The 19,493-nt window shown below is 43.3% G+C and overlaps 1 protein-coding gene across 9 annotated transcripts in view; it reads right to left on the bottom strand.

Moving 5' to 3' along the window:
* Positions 1–8,000: 8,000 nt before the first annotated feature.
* Positions 8,001–19,493, bottom strand: part of LOC113123841 (titin-like) — a 218,002-nt gene continuing 206,509 nt past the window's right edge. For all 9 annotated transcript variants that reach the window (XM_026296157.2, XM_026296164.2, XM_026296162.2 and 6 more), the window contains 7 exons: positions 18,203–18,778; positions 17,759–18,064; positions 17,254–17,636; positions 16,713–16,923; positions 10,899–16,577; positions 10,495–10,773; positions 8,001–9,326 (listed from right to left, as the gene is read on the bottom strand). In XM_026296157.2, coding sequence (XP_026151942.1) covers positions 9,034–9,326; positions 10,495–10,773; positions 10,899–16,577; positions 16,713–16,923; positions 17,254–17,636; positions 17,759–18,064; positions 18,203–18,778 — 7,727 coding nt within the window. In that variant the 3' untranslated portion in view covers positions 8,001–9,033. The remainder of the gene's footprint in view (positions 9,327–10,494; positions 10,774–10,898; positions 16,578–16,712; positions 16,924–17,253; positions 17,637–17,758; positions 18,065–18,202; positions 18,779–19,493) is intronic.

Genomic DNA, 19,493 nt, shown 5'->3' with positions numbered 1-19,493 from the left:
CAGCACCTAAACAGGACACACCTTTTTATATAACATCCTGGCACCACCCCTTGCTCTTCCACCTTACCAAAACTCTCAGGATTGGCGTCTCAACCGACCGTTGGACCTGTCTGTGGGAGAGGAATGAGAGCGGAGCAAAGAGAAAAATGTGGGCAGAGAAGAGAGCGGAGAACAGAAAAGAAAGAGAACGAAAGAACTTGGAGAAGAAAATGCTGGAGGATGGATTGGATTGGATACGGAAAACGGGGCCCCATAACGGCAAAAGGGTCTAATTTGAGGGTCCAGACCCTAAAATATTAACAAACAACCTCTCCCTCCTGGGCTGGACCTCCTCATTATCCTTGCTCCATTAAATTTCCCAACCCCTCCCCTCTCTTCGCTTTTTCTTGTCTTTTGTCTTTTATTTTGTAACTAACAGCGGCCCGATGATCAGGTTGCTCCTAAAAAATCCCTTATCTTTTTAGCGTGTTGATGGGGAGGGGAGAGGTGGTACCCCCGAGTAAGTGAAAAGGAAAGGAGGGGGGACGAAGAGATGAGGTGAAGGTTGTTTTTTATTTTTCTCGTTTTAACTGGAGGGACGCAGGGGAGTGGGGAGAAGAGAGTGTGAAGGAACTGGACAGCACCAGGACCATATAAAAGGCAAAGGAAAAAACATAAATCGACACAGAAAGGCCACCAAAAACAAAAAAAAAAACAAAATAAAACACAAACCCAACAAAAAACCAAAACAATGTTTTTTGTGTTTGTTGGTGTGGTGTGTGCCCCCACCCAAATCCATAATTTACCTGGAGTAACTTTAATTTAAACCCCACCTTGGACTTATTCCCCTATCTCCTCCCCCCCCTTTTTTACTTTTCTACCCCAATCTTCCCCATCCTTTTAATATTGACCCATCCCTTTTTCTAACCCTAACCTACCCCCACCTTTCCCAATTCTATCCGACCTTGGGTTTCCAATATTCCCTAAATCCTTTTAACACCAACCCCCCTCTTTTTCCTAATCCTAACCTATCCTTTACTGTTCTAATCCTAACCGATCCCGGATTGGCTCTAACCCTAACCACCCTGGTACTCTCCCCATCCTTTTATTATTGACCCATCAATTTTCGAACCCTAACCCTAACCCTAACCTTTCCTAATCCTAACCGATCCTGGGTCTCCAATATTCTCTAAATCCTTTTAATACCAATTCCTCTCTTTCCTAACCCCAAATTATTCTTTACTTTTCTAATCCTAACCGATCCCAGATCTGCTCTAACCCTAACCACCCTGGTACTTCCCCCATTTTTTAATATTGACCCATCCCTTTTTCTAACCCTAACCTACCCCCACCTTTCCTAATCCTAACCGATTCTGGGGCTCCAATGTCCCCTAAAACTTTTTAACACCAACTCCTCCTTTTCCTAACCCTAACCTATCCCTAACCCTGGCACTTTCATATGTTCTATTAGATCTTTCCAACTCCCCCTAGCCTCTTAACTTTACCCACCCCATTTTTCCTAACCCTAATTTAACCTTTGTATCTACTTAAAAACCTCTACTCCATGTATTCTCTCATTTTTACCTATCCCCCCTCGTTTTTTTTTCTCTACATGATCCCATCATTTCCTCAGGGCAGGTCCCCCTGCATAGACTTCCCAGATTCCAGGACAGGTGCTTCCAGTGGTTCAGTTCCCTTATCATCTAGGAACAGATTTCTACCCCCATTTTGATTTGGCCCATTAGAAGTCTATGTACTTTCATTTTTATTTTAATCTTCTTATGTTGTAAATAATCTCATTTCTTTTATTGGATATATTTCATAGGAATGAATAAAAGATTTTTACTAACCCTGTCTTTTTTATAACTTTACATGACGTTTTTTTACATGTATGTATTTTTGTGTTTGTATGCATGTATGTATGTATGTATGTATGTATGTGTATGTATACATATATATATCCCTATTGACAGTTGTCTTCTAGCATGCGATTGAATTATGCACTTAATTAGAAGGGACCTCCTCTCGGGGGGCTCTCCCTATACAAGATTTTAAAACAGCACTTATGTTGATGGATTTTTCCATTTTTCTAAGCACTTACTCTTTAACCTTTATACTTTTAGCACTTTTTTACTTTTATTCATTCCTTCATGGATCTTAAATTAAATTCTATATAGTATCCCACTTTTAATAATTTTCAAAAATAATTTGTTGTTTAAATATCCCTCTCCTGGAATGGACCCAGATTTCAAAATTATAAATGTTCCCACTGGACAACAAAAATGGGACTGTCTCTCTGTAGCCTAAGGGATACAAAGCCTACCCTGTATGTAAAAGGTCCAGGTTCATATCCCGCTCTTTACACATATAAGTTTTCACACACCATGGTAAAGGAATACAAATAAAAAGAAACTTTAATTTTCATTTTTTCAACTTTAATCAGATTACAACATTGCTTTAAACAGATTCAGAAAGAACAAAATATCATCGGTCACCATATCTTCCTCATGACACTTCATTTTTTTCAAGAGCCTCGATGTAGCTCACCAGCTATCACACATACCCAGCAAATAAAAGCACCGGGTTCACCTCCCACCTGAATCAATTATTGTCCCCGGACAAAATTTGTTCTCGTAAAAATCTCTTAACCTCACTTCAACGGAATATATGGTCTGGAAATATTTATTTCCCAATTTTCCTTAACCCTTTTTTTTTTTTTTTTTTTTTTTTTTTTTCATATTGGTGACCTCTTTCATGGGACTTATGGTGGACTCCTACACACACATAAGTATATGCCTATGCATATATTGTGGGGGGGGCATACATGTGATTGTGAGAATATCTATGTACAAATGTATACATAATTATTTCTCCAGCAGCTCTCCATAGGCCTGTGCATCCAATATCTAATCAGATATTTTTTAACTCTAACCCAAACCCTAACCTAACCCTAACCCTAACCCTAACCCTAACCCTATTCCTAACCCTAAACCCTAACCCTAACCCTAACCCTAAACCCTAACCCTAAACCCTAACCCTAACCCCCCTCTTCCCCAAGAAAATCCCCCTTCTGCCCCTTTTAGCTTTTACCAGGCCCTAACCTTAACCTTGGGAGTAGCCGAAGAAATTCTAACCAGAATTTACTTTGGATTGAAATCTCCCCACCCCTCGTACTTCACTTCCTGTCCTTTTTAGTTTTCATCAGGCCCCAACCTTAATTTGGGTTTGGATCCAAAGAAATTCTAACCTGAATCTACTGTGGATCAAAATTTCCCCATTTTCCCACACCCCCTTCCCTTTCCCCTTTTTCTTCTCTCTCACTTCATCCCCTATCCCCTGTGTTTTTTTATTAGGTCTTAATTCTAACCTTAAATCTGGAGCCAAAGAAATTCGAACCTGAATGTACTTTGGATAGATGGACCTTTTATCTTACGTTTTATTTCCTATTCAGTGAACTTCTCATTTTTGCACTATTTAGTTTTGTTTAAAAGAATTTCCTTTCATTAATTGGGATTGCAGGGACAATCATACAGTGAATAACCCTGGGGTTTAGTCCATTAGAGACACAAAAAAAACTTCTTTTACTTTGGGCTTATATATTTAAGTAAATGTTTGTTAGTTTAGATGGATTTCTATGATTTGCATTAGGGGCTCCCTGACTACCTGTTTATTATTTTACACACTAATGGTTTTTCTGATTATATTAAAAATCATTTTGCATGGACTATGTTTGGATTTTTTTCAGTTTTTGTTTTTTTTTTTTTTTTTTTTCTGTGGCACTTACTAACATATAGCACTTAAGTACTCAAGGGGCCTCCTAGAATTGTAAGTTTAATCAGAATAAATAATAAATAAAGCAATAAATATTAAAAGGATATAATCTATATTATTATTTAATTTAGCCCTTAGTAGGATTTTGCTCTGGACTTACCCCTGACAAGTTACACATTGGTATTGTTCCTCCATATTGTTTTGCTTTTGGGGCTAGTATTTGATCTCTCCCCTTTTCTTCCCCCCCCACCTCCCTCTCTCCCTTCCCCCTTCCCAAGAACCCCCCCCTTTCTTCCTCCCCCCCCTTTTCAGTATAATTATAATGGGATTGCAATGGCTCTTCCCTTCCATAGTTAAGACCCCAAAAGAAACCTACACAAAATAATTACACAATCATCTTTAATTGAAGATTTTTATTTATAAACAATAAATCTGGTTTGTTCTTCTTTCCTCTGCTCGGGTCCATGTTCCTGGGAGGAGGCTGGTGCCGGGTTCTGGGTTCGAACCCGGTTCTCTTGGTTGGAGGACGCAGCTCTTTTCCCCTCAACTATCCTGCTTTCTTGGCAGTAGGCCCGTGCACTTAAGCTTTAACAAAAGCAAATTGAACCCCAACCCTAATCTTAAACCTAACCCTAACCCTGACCGTGACCCTGACCCTGACCCTGACCCTAACCCTAACCCTAACCCTAACCCTTCTCACACATTCTTTCCATTATTCCTTCCCCTCCCCCCCCCCCCCTCCCCCCCCTCTTTAATAAGGATGTTTCTTTATCTCCCTACCTAAATATTATCCTAACCCTAACCTTTTCCTTCTCCGGCCCTAACCCTAACCTCCCTCTCTTTTCCAAACCCCCCCCCCCTTCCCCCTCCCCCTTATTAGTTTTCACCTGGCCCTAACCCTAACCTTGGGAATGGACCCGAAGAAATTCTAACCAGAATTTGCTTTGGACTTGAATTTCTCCATTCCCTTGTATTTCACCACTCGTCCCCCTCAGTTTTCATCAGGCCTTAACCCTAATTTTGGGATGGGTGCCAAAGAAACTCTAATCTGAGTTTACTTTGGACCTTGGGCCTTTGAAATCCCTTTTGTTGCCTCCTGGTCTTCCTTACTCATTTATCAGGTTTCAACATTAGTACTGGTACCAAGGAAACTTTAATCGGAAGTTACCTTGGACCAACATCCCCTACTCCTTTGAAAAAATTTTTTCCTTTCCTTATCTTCACCCCCCCCCCCCCCCCCCCCCCCCTCCCTCCACTCCACCCCTTGGTAGTTTTAGTTTTTGTTTAGTTTTAATTTTGGAATTGGAGAAATTCTAACCAGAATCTACTTTGAACCAAAAATTTCCCCATTTCTCGGACCCCCCCTTCCCCTCCCCTTTCTCCCTTTTACTCCACTTCCTATTCTCCGTTTTTTATTTTGTAATTAACCAAAGAAATTCTATTTTGAATCTACCTTGGACACATTGACCCTTGTCCTAAGATTTATTTTCTATTGCAGAGATTGCAGAGAACATTATATAGTGAATGACTTCTGGGTTTAGTCCATTAATCATAATCTTGCTTACTTTGGGCTTATATAATTAACTGTTTGTCATTATGGATGGATTTATATGAACTTTATTAGGGGCTCCCTGACTACTTGGTTATTTCATAGATTGTAGGTTTCTTTTGATTATATTAAAAACATTTTGCATGATTTTGTTTGTACTTCATGATTTTGAGAGTTTTTCTTGTGGCACTTACTAACACTCAGCACTTAGGTACTCAAGGGGCATCCTATAATAGTAAATTTAATAAGAATAAATAATAAATAAATAAATAAATTAAAAATTATAAATCTTAGAATATTATTGAATTTAGCCCCTAGCAAGATCTTGCTTGGGATTTCTCCCTGGTTAGTCATACACTGGTTTTGTTTGGTCATATCATTTTGCTCTTTGTTGATAGTATTAGACCCCCTCTCCTTCCCTTTCACCAACCCCCCCCCCCCCCCCCTTATTTTTCCTTCCTTTTTCATGATTCCCCGTTCCCCCTGTTTCCCCTTCCCCTTCTCCCCCTTCCTTTTTGTTTGATTATAGCGGGATTGCAATGGCTCCCCTCTTTTACAGCCAAGTCAAATAAAACTTATACAAAATAAACAACCATACATTTTGATTATTTTGATTTGGAAGTTTTTATTTATAATTTATTTAAGTTTATCCATAGCCTCTGCTCGGTTCCATGTTCCTTGGAGGTGGCTGGCGCTGGGCCCTGGGTTCGAACCCGGTTCTTCTGGGTGGAGGATGCAGTTCTCTTTCCCCTGTACTATCCGGTTCTTGACAGTAGGCCCGTGCACATGAGTTTTAACAAAAACCAATTGAACCCCAACCCTAACTCTAAACCTAACCCTAACCCTAACCCTAACCCTGCTCTAACCCTGACCTGATTGTCTTCTCTTGCTCTAAACCTAACCTGATTGCTCTCTCCTTTCCTTTACCCTAACCGAATCATTTTATTCTTGCCCTAACCCTAATTTCCGTTTTAATTTATTTTTTCTATTTTTATACCTTATTCATACATAAAATTCAGCCTGAAAATTTCATTCTGGATCATCCTGTCACTTATCCTCTATTCTGTTCTCTCTTTCCCTTCTTGACCCTTTTCTTGACCCCTCCTCCGAACCCCCTCCCCCCTCCCTCCAAAAAAAACAACACACGTAGGATGCAATATCATTTTTTATTGTTATTTTCAGCTCTAAATGTGGACCCGGATCTCCCATGGCCGGGAATGCAATCACTTTTTCGATGATTAAAATGGTCTTTATTTCCATTGTTGTATATATGTAAATAAATAAAAATTAAAAAATGGTTTGTTATCTTATGAATTTTCCTTACAAAATACTAATGCATGCTGGACTCACACTTTTTAAAAAAGTTTTAATAATTTAACTTATTTTCTTGTGTTTTTTTGTGTGATTGGTTTATGCACTAAGGCATGGGAACCTGTCAGCTTGTACTCCAGCTTCCCTGTCAAATTCTCTATAGCACTTAATTACTATTTATTCGCATATAATATTTAATTTGATTATATATTTAAATAATAATGGTCTAATTGTTTGTCTATTATTGATACCGAATTGGAGTGGTGGTTGCATCCGGATTCTATGTTCTTCCACTCAACATATATATCAATACTGAGTGGGAAATGCCATGCTTTGGAAGTGGGAGCTCTGGGTCCACCTTCTCTTCCCAACCCCCCCCGATCCACTTAACACTTACCCTTACCTTTGGGTGGGATGTAGCCTGAAGAAATTTTCTTTCATATACATCTCATATTAGATCCAGGGACAGGCTCAAGTTATATCGGGTATGGTACGGTGGCAACGGCACTTACCTGTAATCTGGGAGGACAAGGTTCGATCCCTGTTGAGGCAGGATCTGGTTTAGGGACATATTGGTTTATATACATGGAACCTAACTTCCACTATTTTTAATTCATATTCTTAACAATTCATTTTCATTATATTTTATATATTTTTTTTATTTATCTTATAGACTCATTATTTTAACTGTTGGACATTTGGGAGTAAAAACAAATATACAGCTTGGTCCAGCGATCTTTTATAGGCCTGTGCAACTAGACCTAAATGAGGTATCAGGAACCCCAACCCCAACCCCAAACCTAACCCTAACCTTAACCCTGAGGGGTTGCTGAAGGGGTTCTCCAAACTGCATTTGGGACTCAAACGTCGTATCAAAGTGGTACCAGTCGATTCGCAGCCTATACTTCCGGGGCAGTAGACACCAAAATCATCACTCTATGACCTTCCTATCAAAAGCTATACGCAAATGACATTTTCCTGAATAAGCCACATCCACTTTTTCAAATTTTTGCACTTAAAACGCTATAATTTTTGATCTAAACGAGTAAAACCATTAAAATTATATGTCACTTGATCATTAACGACCTCTACGATCCATTGGCATCATAAAGAAATTTTTTTTAAAATCTGCACCATGACTGACATTTCTCTTTCCCCACAGGGGTATAAATACCATATAGCAACTAAGACTGTGTGTAATGTCCTTTCCAAAGGATTATCATGGATATGTTCCTATAAGTCTAACCCCAGCCCAGTGTTAAATACATCACTAAACCATGGGCATGGGACCCTGAATATCACCAACAAAAATAAAACCTAGATTTAAACTTGATTTAATTAGAACAGAAGCTCAGGAAATACATGGACAAGAAACCACAACAGAGATGTCTTGTAGTGCTGATAATCATGCTTTATTAAATCAATAACTGGAGAAAAACTCATGGAGGTTGCAAAAACAGTAAATACTACACCTCTAACTTCAACCAAACCAAAGAGCAGGGCGACACACGTGACCACGTTTCATCCTTGGTGATATCGGCTGCAAACGTGTTTAGCAGCGCCCAGCATGACTGACAGGTGAACTACACACTAACACACAAACACACTGCAGACCTCCAGGAGACAGCTCTGCCTCTGCAAACAAGCACAGGGTGGACTCCGATGGGACTGGCCAGGTTGATGGTATGACTGAGGAGCCTGAGCCAGTGGTCATCTGCCAGAAGCAGAGCACAAAACAGAAACACCTGTGCTCAGGGAGTGCAGGCCGCTCGCACTGTGAGCACGTCTTCAATGGCATCATGACATCATCAGTCCGAGTGTGAGGTCCGGTTGTCCTGCTTACATGAGGGTAGATGCAAACAGCACTCAGGACCTCACGCTCTTGTTCCAATGCAACCGCACTGCTCTTATTCTCAGCAGTGCTTTCCTAGTTTTGTCTCTGACAGAGTGAACGTCAGCAGGGAGCCTCTCCACCTGCTGAGGCAATCTTAAGACTTCAACGTAGCGTTGAGGCACAGAGTTTCGTTTCTCACTTTAACAGGGTATTCGTTTCAGGTGAAACTTTCTCCTGTTAATCCACATTTTGTTTCATTTTGTTTCAGTTAATATTATTGTCATAAATAACAATGCATACATTTCCCATAACCGTTAAATTCGGCTATATACATTATGTACATGTCACAGAACAGTGGTTTAAAAATGCTAAGTCATAGTTATCCAATATGGCACATTTTATAACAACTTTAGACTTTAGTCTAGTTTGGCAAAAATTGTCAATATTGTCAATGTCAATATTGGTACAAAAACAGTTCATATTTACAAGAACAGAAACCCAGATCTTTATCAAGTAGGTTATTTTGCTCAATTAAAAAAAAAGGCATTGAGTAGGGAAAGGGGAGCCTGAAAAATTCTTTTTTTTCTTTTTACAGTGATCGAATGCTAATGTGAACAGTTGCTGTGTCGGACCCAAGCTCACTGGACAGTTTAAGGGTGTAGGTTCCAGCATCTTCCTCCTTCACACCAGTGATGATGAGGGTGGTCAGGTCTTCTGTGGTCTCTATGTGGAAGCGCCCACCAGCAGTCACCTTGATGGGTCTTCCTCCACGGGACCACTCAATAACTCTGGCATTGCCAGAGAAGGCACAGGCAACTGTCAGGACTTTGCCGGACTCAATGCTAATGTCTTCTGGCAGAGCCTCGATCCTGGGAGCAGAACCTGGAAACCACAGCAAATAAACATCAGTTTTTGTGAAAGATTAGTGGACACTTTTGACAAAAGAACAGAGTTCAGCTTTTGAAATTCAGATATAACAGTATAATAATATATATATAATAATGTTAATTTTGCTGCATGAACTTTCCCCAGGAAGTTGTTCATCTGGCTCCCTGTAAAATATAGAATAGAATTTAAAATCCTTCTTCTCACATACAAATCCCTTCATAATCAAGCTCCTTCATACCTTAAAGACCTCATAGTACCATATTATCCCAATAGACCACTTCGCTCTCAGAGTGCAGGCCTACTTGTGGTTCCCAGAGTTCTCAAAAGCAGAATGGGAGGCAGAGCCTTTAGCTATCAAGCTCCTCTCCTGTGGAACCAGCTCTCAGCCTGGGTTCAGGAGGCAGACACTCTCTGTACTTTTAAGGCTAGACTTAAAACCTTCCTCTTTGACAAAGCATATAGTTAGGGCTGGCTTCAGGCAACCCTGAACCATCCCTTAGTTAGTTATGCTGCTATAGGCCTAGACTGCCCGAGGACCATCGGTGCACTGAGCTCCCCTACCCTAACCCCCCCCCCCCCTCCCACCTCATGTATATTCCACCATTGAATGTTACTAACCTTGTGCTCTCTCTCTCCCCTAGTTTGTGCTCTCTCCCTCCCTCTCTCTCTCTCTCTCTCTCTCTGTACCTTCTGCAGGTGTCCCTGGTCCTGGAGCTGTTTATCGCTGATGTGCAGTTACTGGCCCCACCAACTTGCAGTGTCTATTTGTTGTTTATTGTTGCTGTTCTTTTCTCTCTGCTCTATCCACTCACCCCAACCGGTCGAGGCAGATGGCCGCCCAAACTGAGCCCGGTTCTGCTGGAGGTTTTTTTCTTCCGTTAAAGGGAGTTTTTTCCTCTCCACTGTCGCCAAGTGCTTGCTCATAAGGGAATTGTTGGGTTTTTAGTTTTAGTTTTTGTAAAGTGCCTTGAGATGATTTGTATTGTGATTTGGCGCTATACAAATAAAATTGAATTGAATTGAATTGAATTGAACTATTCTTTTTAAGTGAACATCCTTGGAACTGAAGCCTTTGAAAGTGTGAGGAAGATAAAACAGAGCTTCCTTTGAACTCACACAGAATACAAAACCCATGAACATTTTATTACAAACAGCATATTACCGACAGCTCGGAATGAGGAGCCTCCCATGTGAGAGGCCACCTCAGTGAGGCTGCTGGAACTGGAATATGCCTCAGACGTCATAGAAGACGCGGACATGGTCTCAAACTTCATCTCAGCTGCCATACTGCTGAAGGAGCTGGACTCCATCACGGATGACATCACTGCCTGCTGGGTGGAGGAAGAGAAGGAAGATGACTCTGCCATTGTGTGGATTTCTTTCTTTGTCATCATGGATGAGCTCATGGATGATGAAGACTCCTTGTGACTCATCATTGAACCTATTGAGGACATAGAAACACAAAAGAATGCAAATCTTCAGTTAGGTCAGAAAAGCTATTTCAGAGGTTCTTATAATAGGTCTAAAACTAACTGAATCTCCTTTTTTACTGCGACAGGTGCTCACCTTTAAGTGCCAGTTGCTTCTCACGGTAGGCTGTGATCTTCATGCGAATGGACTGGAACACCTGTCCGCTGAATGAGAAAGTGGATTTGGACACCCCTCCCTCCGATGTCATCTCACAGGTGTACTCTCCCTGATCACTATCTGTTAAGTCATGGATTAAGAGGCTGCAAGAGCCGTCAGAGTATTGCATCTCAAAATGGCTGCTCTGAGAAATCCTCCTCCCACTGACATACCACACCACCTCCCTGACGCTGCTTTCGCAGACACAGGACATCTTCACTAACCCCTCACAGGCTTCGGCTCTTAGCTGGCTCAGGATACTGGGAGGTTTCAGAGTTGGAGACTTGACAGTGGGTGGAGACGCAACCCTCTTCGGGGACAGAATGGGCGGAGGAGATTTCATCCTAGGGGGTGATTTAATTCCCTCAGGCTCAGGGGACTTCATGGCTCTTGGTGATTTGATGCCTGAAGGTTCTGGGGACCTGATGCCTTTTGGTGATTTGACTCCTGCAGGTTCAGGTGACTTCACTCTCTCTGGAGACTTGACTGGTGGTGGTGACTTTAGTCTGGGTTCAGGAGATTTTATACTCTGTGGTGACTTAAATCCCTCAGGTTCAGGAGATCTGACACTTGGAGTTTGTGATTTTAAGCTTTGTGCTGGAGAGGATGCAGATGGTTCAGGAGACTTGACACTTCTAGGCGATTTGATTCCCACTGGTTCTGGGGACTTGACACTTGGAGCAGGTGATTTACCTGCGGGCTCAGGGGACTTGGGTTCTGGTGACTTTACACTGGGAACAGGGGAAGTTATGGAAGGAGCAGGTGACTTTACACTGGGAGTGGATGATTTCACAGATGGCACAGGAGATTTGATGGCCTTGATCTCCTTTTTGGGGACTGGCCTGCATATAGTCAGAGTGAAGTGAGCCTCCTGTCGGCCTGCTGAGTTCTCTACTATGACTGTGTACCTGCCTTCATCAGATCCCGTCACAGAGGTGATGCCCAAGCTGGACTTGTACTGGGTGGTGGTGACCTGGATGCGGTGAGATGAGGTGATGGTTCTGCTCTCATGCATCCATGTTACAGTGGGCGCAGGCTCCCCATCAATATCACAGGAGAATCTGGCTGTCTCTCCCTCTGCCACGGTCAGAGACTCTGGCTTGGTGAGGATTCTGGCAGGAACAGAAGGCTTTATCTTGTGGACAGCCACATCCTCAGCAACAGCAAAAGATGACTTCACTTTAGCATCAGATGTAGTGTGTTTCTCCATTAGCAAAAACTTGTCTGATGAGTAGGAAGAATCAGATGATAGGTATTCAGCAGAGGCATACTTGATGGATGAGTCATACCCCTCAGCAGAGGAGTACCTCTCAGAAGAGGCAGCATATTTTTCACGTGTGACAACCTCGTGTGTCTCAGTCAGCTTTGACTTGCTCTCTTCCACCTCAAAGTGTGTTTCGGAAGCATAGCCAGTTTTGAAGTGGGTAGTATGGTAATGGTCAATTCGATTAACTTCAGGGACAAAGGCTTTAGGAACTTCCTCATCCCTGCGGCGAGAGGACAAAGTGGTGTAGCCACCACCTGACACCTCCAGGGTGGCATAATCTGAAGCCTCTCCCCTGGCATTGGAACACACACAGCGGTATGTGCCACTGTCCTCTTCCTGGCAGTTCAGAATAGTGATGGACAAAACACCACTCATGTTGGTGAAGACATATTTCTCACTGCTTTCAGAGATTGCGGATCCATTGTGGAACCACCTGATCTCAGCCTCTGGCTTGGCTTGGATGTTGAGGGTGAATTTGGTGTCTTGCCCAATTGGAATGCGATGAGAGCGCATCCTGACAGTCACCCGGGGAGCATGGTCAAGGCTGAAAGGTGTCTGGGTAACCACCTGATACTTCCGTTCAGACTTCAGAGCAGCCTTTCTGGCTTCATAGCGGGACATGATGTCAAAACGGGCGGAACGCTCAAACCTGGATGATGAGCGTGACACCCTCTCAATTGACCTGATGGGGCTTGGAGAACGGGGACGGGTCCTTTCTGGAGTAGGGGATCTTCTCTCCACAGTATCTCCCTCTACTTCCACAGCAGGCCTGGCACGTGGTGGTCTGATCAGCTCTGAGACTGGACGCATCAGCTCTATGTATGTTGGAGACAGTGACCTTCTCCTTCTCATAAACTGAGAAATAGTGCGTATCTTCTTTGTTTCAGGAACCTCAACAGCGTCATGCTTCACCTCGTGCCTCCGCTCTTGGCACACCAAACAATGGGCACAGGGCACAGGGCTTCCTGGAGGAGAGGCAGAAAAGCCAAGCTCCAGTTCATCATCTAGCATCATTTTCTCCTCCTCTCTCCTCCTCATGGAAAGGTAGTCATCCACAGGCATAAGTAGCTCCTCATCACTAAGGTCTCCCAGAGATCTCCTCCTGGATCTGAAGGAGACCTCTGATTCAGGACAGGGTGAACGGCATACACAGGGTGAACGACATACACAGGGTGAACGGCATACACAGGGTGAACGGCATGCAGGTCTGACAGTCTCCAGATCATCCAGAGTAAGTTTTGGAATACGCCATCTTGGCCTGTACTGGTCGGTTATTCTAGGGAGGGGGACAACATAGAACTGCTCCCACCGAGATAGGCGAATACGTCTTTGCCTCTTCTGCACAATCCTCTCCATCCTTTCTGAAATCTCATACTGGTCTCTCAGCTTTCTGTACCACTTCATTTCAGAAAGAGGCACAAACTGTTTGATAGCTTTGTCCTCAGCCAGAACTTTGGGATCATGAACCATAGGCTCAGGTATCTCATATGGCATGAAAATCCTCCTTTCCTCCTCCAGCTTTTTGGTCTCTGACTTCTCCACTGTGATGTCAAACTCACCCTCAACATTCTTGGTGCTCACTGCAGGCTTATACATTTCTGCAGCAAATTTGAGAGCCTCCTGGGCTGTAGGGTTGAGCGGGACAAGCTCCTCAGTGGCAACAATTTGCTGAGCCATTTTGTTGGTCTTTTCAATTTGTTTTTGTATGTGACTGTATTTCTCCTCCTCACTCTTATACTCTCTTCTCGTGTAGGTAAGGCGATCCACCTTTAGTGTAGCCTGGCAGCTTGCAGAGCCAGCAGAGTTGCTTGCAGTAACCTTGTATACGCCAGAGTCCTCGAGCAGAGTCTCTCTGATGTGCAGGACATGGTGGTCAATGTTCTCCTGTATGACAACAATCTTAGGACCAAACTGTAGTGGATGGCCATCCTTCTCCCATGTCAGGGTAGGAGTTGGGATTCCTGAGACTTTGAGCTCAAAGTGGGCACTATGTCCCTCAAGGCACTCAACATTAGCCAGGAGACGTTTGAACATGGGCCTCATAGTGTCCTCCATCACAGGATGAGGTGTCACAGTGAGACGGGCATTGCAGCTGTCTTCTCCAAACTTGTTGTGTGCCATGACACTGTATTCAGCATCATCATTCATGTCCAGGTTGTGGATTATGAGCTGGTACAAACCCTTATCACTGGTGAATGTGTACTTGCTGTCATCATCACCTGGCTTGATTCTTTCGCCATTTTTAAACCATGTTACATGGGGCTCTGGGTGCACAGTAATAGTTACACCAAATCGCACATTTTCTCCAATGTAGGCAGTGCAGTTATAGAGAGGCAAAGTGAACTCTGGTGGTCTCTGCAGGAGTTTAGTCTTGTCAACTCTCTTCCTGAGTTTCTTGATGGTGCGGCTCATGTAGTATTCTCTGATGCTCCTCACAGTCTCAACAAAGAGTTCTCCGTAAGCGCTGTCTTCTCCATCTTCACTCACCACCTTGCATCTATACGTGCCATCATCACTGTCTTCAATGTCCTTCACATAGATACTGGCAAAACCATTACTGTAAGTAATCTCATACTTAGGGCTTGGGTGTAGCTGACGCTTACCAAAGTACCACAACACCTGTGTGCTCTTGTCGTAGTGGGCAATGCTACAAGTGAATCTGACATGGCCACCTTCCTCCGCCGAGCCATGCATGACTGGACCAGCTCGGAGCCCATGGTACTCCATTCCAATCTTCACTCTACCCACCTCCAGTCCTCTCTGATTCTTGAAGGCACCCCCATACGCCATACGAGCTGCAGATACAACAGTATCTATCCTCTTTACCAGAGTCTGGTAGTACCTTCTATGTCTCAGTGTCCTAATGATCTTGTTGCTAACATGTTCAAACTTCATCTTGAGCCATGGATGCTCCAGAGCCTCATGTGCTGTCATACGGAGCTTGCTGTCCTTGACTAGAAGTCTGTCCACAAAGTCCATAGCCTCTGAACTGATTTCTTTAAATGCTTCACTGTCAAAGACGTACTCACAGTTAGAGATATTCTCAATCATCTTTGTGGTGGACTCTGCTGCAAATGGATTGAGGCCACTGAGCAGAACATAGGCCATAACACCAACAGACCACATATCAGTGGCTGTTGTGACTAGGTCGTGGCGGTGAACCTCAGGGGCACAATACTCTGGAGCTGAGAACAGGATTCGAATGTTTTCTCCTGGTGCCAGAAGCCTAGCCTGTCCCATCTCAATAATCTTAATGTCAGTGCTTCTCCTCGTGGTGTAGATAATATTGTCTGGACGGATATCAAAGTGACCAAAGTTGTGGCTGTGCATGAATTTGAGGGCAGAACAAACCTGTCTCAGGTAGCGGACAATCTCCTGCTCTGTAAGCTCAAAGTTACTGGTTCCAAGGCGCTCAAAGATGTCAACTCCAGAAATGAATTCATAGATCAGGATGATTTCTTCCATGCTCTCAAAGTATTCGTGCAGGTATATGATGTTCTTGTGCCTTGATACATTGAGTGCCTCAATTTCCCTGAGAACCAGTTCACGGTCAGTTCCTTTGACCTTGATAAACTTGGCCATGAAAGTCTTCTTCGTGGCAATCTCCACACAGCGGTGGACTGCTCCAAACTGGCAGCGAGCCAGCTCCTCAGAGATGATGTACTTAGAGGATAGCTCCTTCACCTTGTAAAAGAGAGCCTCCCCCTTGGTGATCTCTCTGGATTCATCCACTTCTTCATCATAGTTCCTAATCACAGACTTGTCTTCCTTTGTGGTGATGGGCTCAGTTGGCTGAGAAGGAGGGCTCAGGCCAAACTGGTTCTCAGCAGTGACACGGAACTGGTATTTGGTCTTTCCAAAAATGTTGATAATGGTCATGCTGCACTCAGTCGTCTGTCCAGCATGGATCCACCTGTCAGATGTGGTGGGGCACTTCTCCACAATGTAGCTAAGGATGTTGCTTCCACCATCACTGGCAGGGGGCTCCCAGGTCAGAGTGATTGAGTCCCGTGCAATGTCAGTGACCATAAGTCCTTTTGGAGCTTCAGGTATATCAGCTACATTCACCTCAATGGTTTGCTTGTCCATTCCAAACCTGTTCTTTGCAGTAATGCTGTAATATCCAGTATCCCTCCTCTGCACTCCCTTCTGGAAGACCAGAGATGTGAAAGACCTGGTGGTGATGACTTGGTAATAAGGCGAGTTTGTGAGGATCTCCAGGCCCTTCTGCCATGTGACTGCTGGCTCAGGTTTGCCAGAAATGGGAATCTTGATGGTAATGTGATCACCACAGACAGCCTGCACTGCTCCCATTCCCTGGAGGTCTTTGGGAAGGTGGATTTTGGCAGGAACTGAAATTAAAATGAAAAACATGACGACATTCATTAAGATTTCTTTTTGACAAGTTGCAGCTACAGAGGATATAATTTAATGTATTGTAGGAAAAATGAACAATAACTGTAACTTAGCCAAAACTGAAGCATTACCTTCCACCTCCAGGGTGGCTGTTGTTGAGATTGATCCTGAGGAGTTGGTTGCTCTGACTTGGTAAACCATGGCATCATTCCCATCAGCGGCAGTGATGACTAACTGGTAGTAGCCTCCCTTGAACTCCAGGGCTTTTATCTTGGTTCCATCTGCCAAAATCTCCTTTCCACTGCGGTACCATTTCACCACAGGCTTGGGATGTCCCATCACCTTGTATTGGAAAAATTAATCAAACAATTTGTTAACTTAAAAAAAATGCCATACTTACAAATTATTTTCTGAAAGTAATATGTTTAATATGCAATAACGTTTATATATGTTTAAGATAGTTTTATATTATTATTTTATTTTTTTTTTTTCCAAGTGTGAGAATTAGAGAGAAACTCCTATTCTTGATCGAATGAAACTGATGTCAATCTGTGACGCAGGGTGCTCCTTTAACATTTACACTAAATTGCTTGATGCTTTTATGTGTTTTGGAAATGTATACAAAGCATCTGTATTCTTCAAAGGAAGTGCAATGTAGTTTGAATGAAGTACCTTTGTGACAAAGGTGGCATTGGCATGGTATTTCACAGTCATGTCCCTGATCTCCTCTCTGAATGTGGGAGCACGAGGAGTTTGGTCAGACTTGGGGATGACAGGCTCAGAGATTTCACTCCAGTCACTCTCACCACCCATGTTCTCACACTTGACACGGAACTCATACTCAAAGCCCTCGATCAAGCCTGTGACCTCGTAGCTGGTCTCTACAATCTTCTTAGTAGTTACTGACATCCACTTGTTTTGCTTTTTCTCACGTTTCTCCAGATAATAGTTTGTGATTTTAGCGCCTCCATCTGTGCTGGGTGGCTTCCAGCAGACAACACAAGACTCCTTGGTGGAGCTGATGATGAAGGGCTGCTGTGGGATGCCAGGTTTTTCTGAGAAACAAACAGGGCAAATTACTGAGATGTTCTATATTTATGTAGACCTGTCCCTCCGCAATTTACTGTAGCTGTACACCCCAAACGTAACAAAAAAAATAATATATTAACAGATTTACCAAATGGACTCTTGATGATGACGACTGATGGGATCTCAAGAGGCTCACTGACTCCATACTGGTTCTGAGCTGAGACTCTGAAGTAGTACCCAGCATTCTCTATCAAGTTGGGGACACGGCAGGTGGTACCAGGGATGGAGGAGGACACCAGGTGCCACTGTTCGCCTTCTTTTGCCTCACGCTTCTCCACAATATAGTTGGTAATCATGGAGCCTCCGTCATCCTTTGGAGCCTTCCAGCTGATGACAACCAAGTTCTTCAGCAAGGCCTCAACAACCACAGGCCCCTCAGGGATGCATGGTTTATCTGAAAAAAAAAAAATAGAATGAATAGCTCTTTCATTATGTGTATTTACATACCTCTTAATATTAGAACCAGCATGTCTAAGATGTCTTTACAGGAAGGCAAAATTATTTGATAATCTTCTCAGTAGTCTGGAGTTACCTTGGATTTCAACACGTAACACAGTGTCGATGGTTCCGAACACATTGCTGAGCTGCACCTTGTAGCGACCAGCATTGGTCTTTCTTTGGACGTTCCTCACTACCAGGTGGGTGTAGCTTTCAGTGTTTTCAATAATCACGTTCTCAGATGCTTTCAGAGGCTTCTTTCCATAGAACCACATGATCTGTGGGATGGGACGCCCGATGTAGACAACATGAAGACGAAGGCTGGTGCCAGCCCCAGCGAAGTACTTTTCCTTCAGAGGGAAGCCAGGGTGGAACTGGGGAGGTGCCTGCAGGCGCAGTTTGCCACTGGTCTCAATCTCCCCAGCCTCATTGATAGCCCTGCAGATGTAGAGACCCTCGTCTTCCTGCTCGTCCGTGAAGATACTGAGGGAATGGTTACGCCCGTCTGAGCTCATCTTGTACTTGCGGCTCTGGATCAGTTCTTTGCCATAGCGGTACCACTTGATGTCAGGCAAAGGTCTGCCAATGATGCCACAAGTCAGGGTGCCAGACTGGCCAAGTTTGGTGGTTACATCTTGGATTTCTTCTTTCAAAGCTGGGGCCTCACCAACTGAAGAAACATCAGCAACATTGGATTAAAATCAAACATTTGTACTAGTTTTCTTTTTTTTTTCCTTTGAAACATGTGTAACATTTTTTGCAAATACTGCCTGGCCCTCTGAATATATCCTCTGTATGTACAGTGCATTCAGACCCCCTTCACTTTTTCAATTTTGTTGTGTTAAGAGCCTGATACTACAGCTGTTTAAATTCATTTTTTTTCAATAATCTACATTCAGTGCCACAGAATGACATAGTGAAAACAGTTTTAGAAATGTCTGTAAATGTATTAAAAAGTAAAAACTGAAATGTCACATTTACATAAGTATTCAGACCTTTTGCAACAACATAAAAAGCAGCTCAGGTGCCTCCCACTTCCCTTGATCATTGCTGAGATGATTCTACACCTTGGCTGGAGTCCACCTGTGGTAAATTAAATTGACTGGACATGATTTGGAAAGGCACACACCTCTTTATAGAAGGCCTCATAGCTGGCAATGCATATCGGAGCAAAACCCAAGCCAAGAGGTCAAAGGAACTGCCTGCAGAGCGCAAAAATCGGACTGTTGATTGGCACAGAGCTGGGGAAGGCTGCAAAAAAAATGCTGCTGCACTGAAGGTTCCCAGGAGCATAGTGGCCTCAATAATACTCAATATGAAGAGGTTTGGCACCTTACTAAGAGGTGACCAAGAACCAATGGTCACCCTGACTGAGCTCCAGAGAT

Source organism: Mastacembelus armatus, chromosome 21 (assembly GCF_900324485.2).
Source record: "Mastacembelus armatus chromosome 21, fMasArm1.2, whole genome shotgun sequence".
Taxonomy (NCBI): Eukaryota; Metazoa; Chordata; class Actinopteri; order Synbranchiformes; family Mastacembelidae; genus Mastacembelus; species Mastacembelus armatus.
This window is presented reverse-complemented; position numbering and strand designations above follow the sequence as displayed.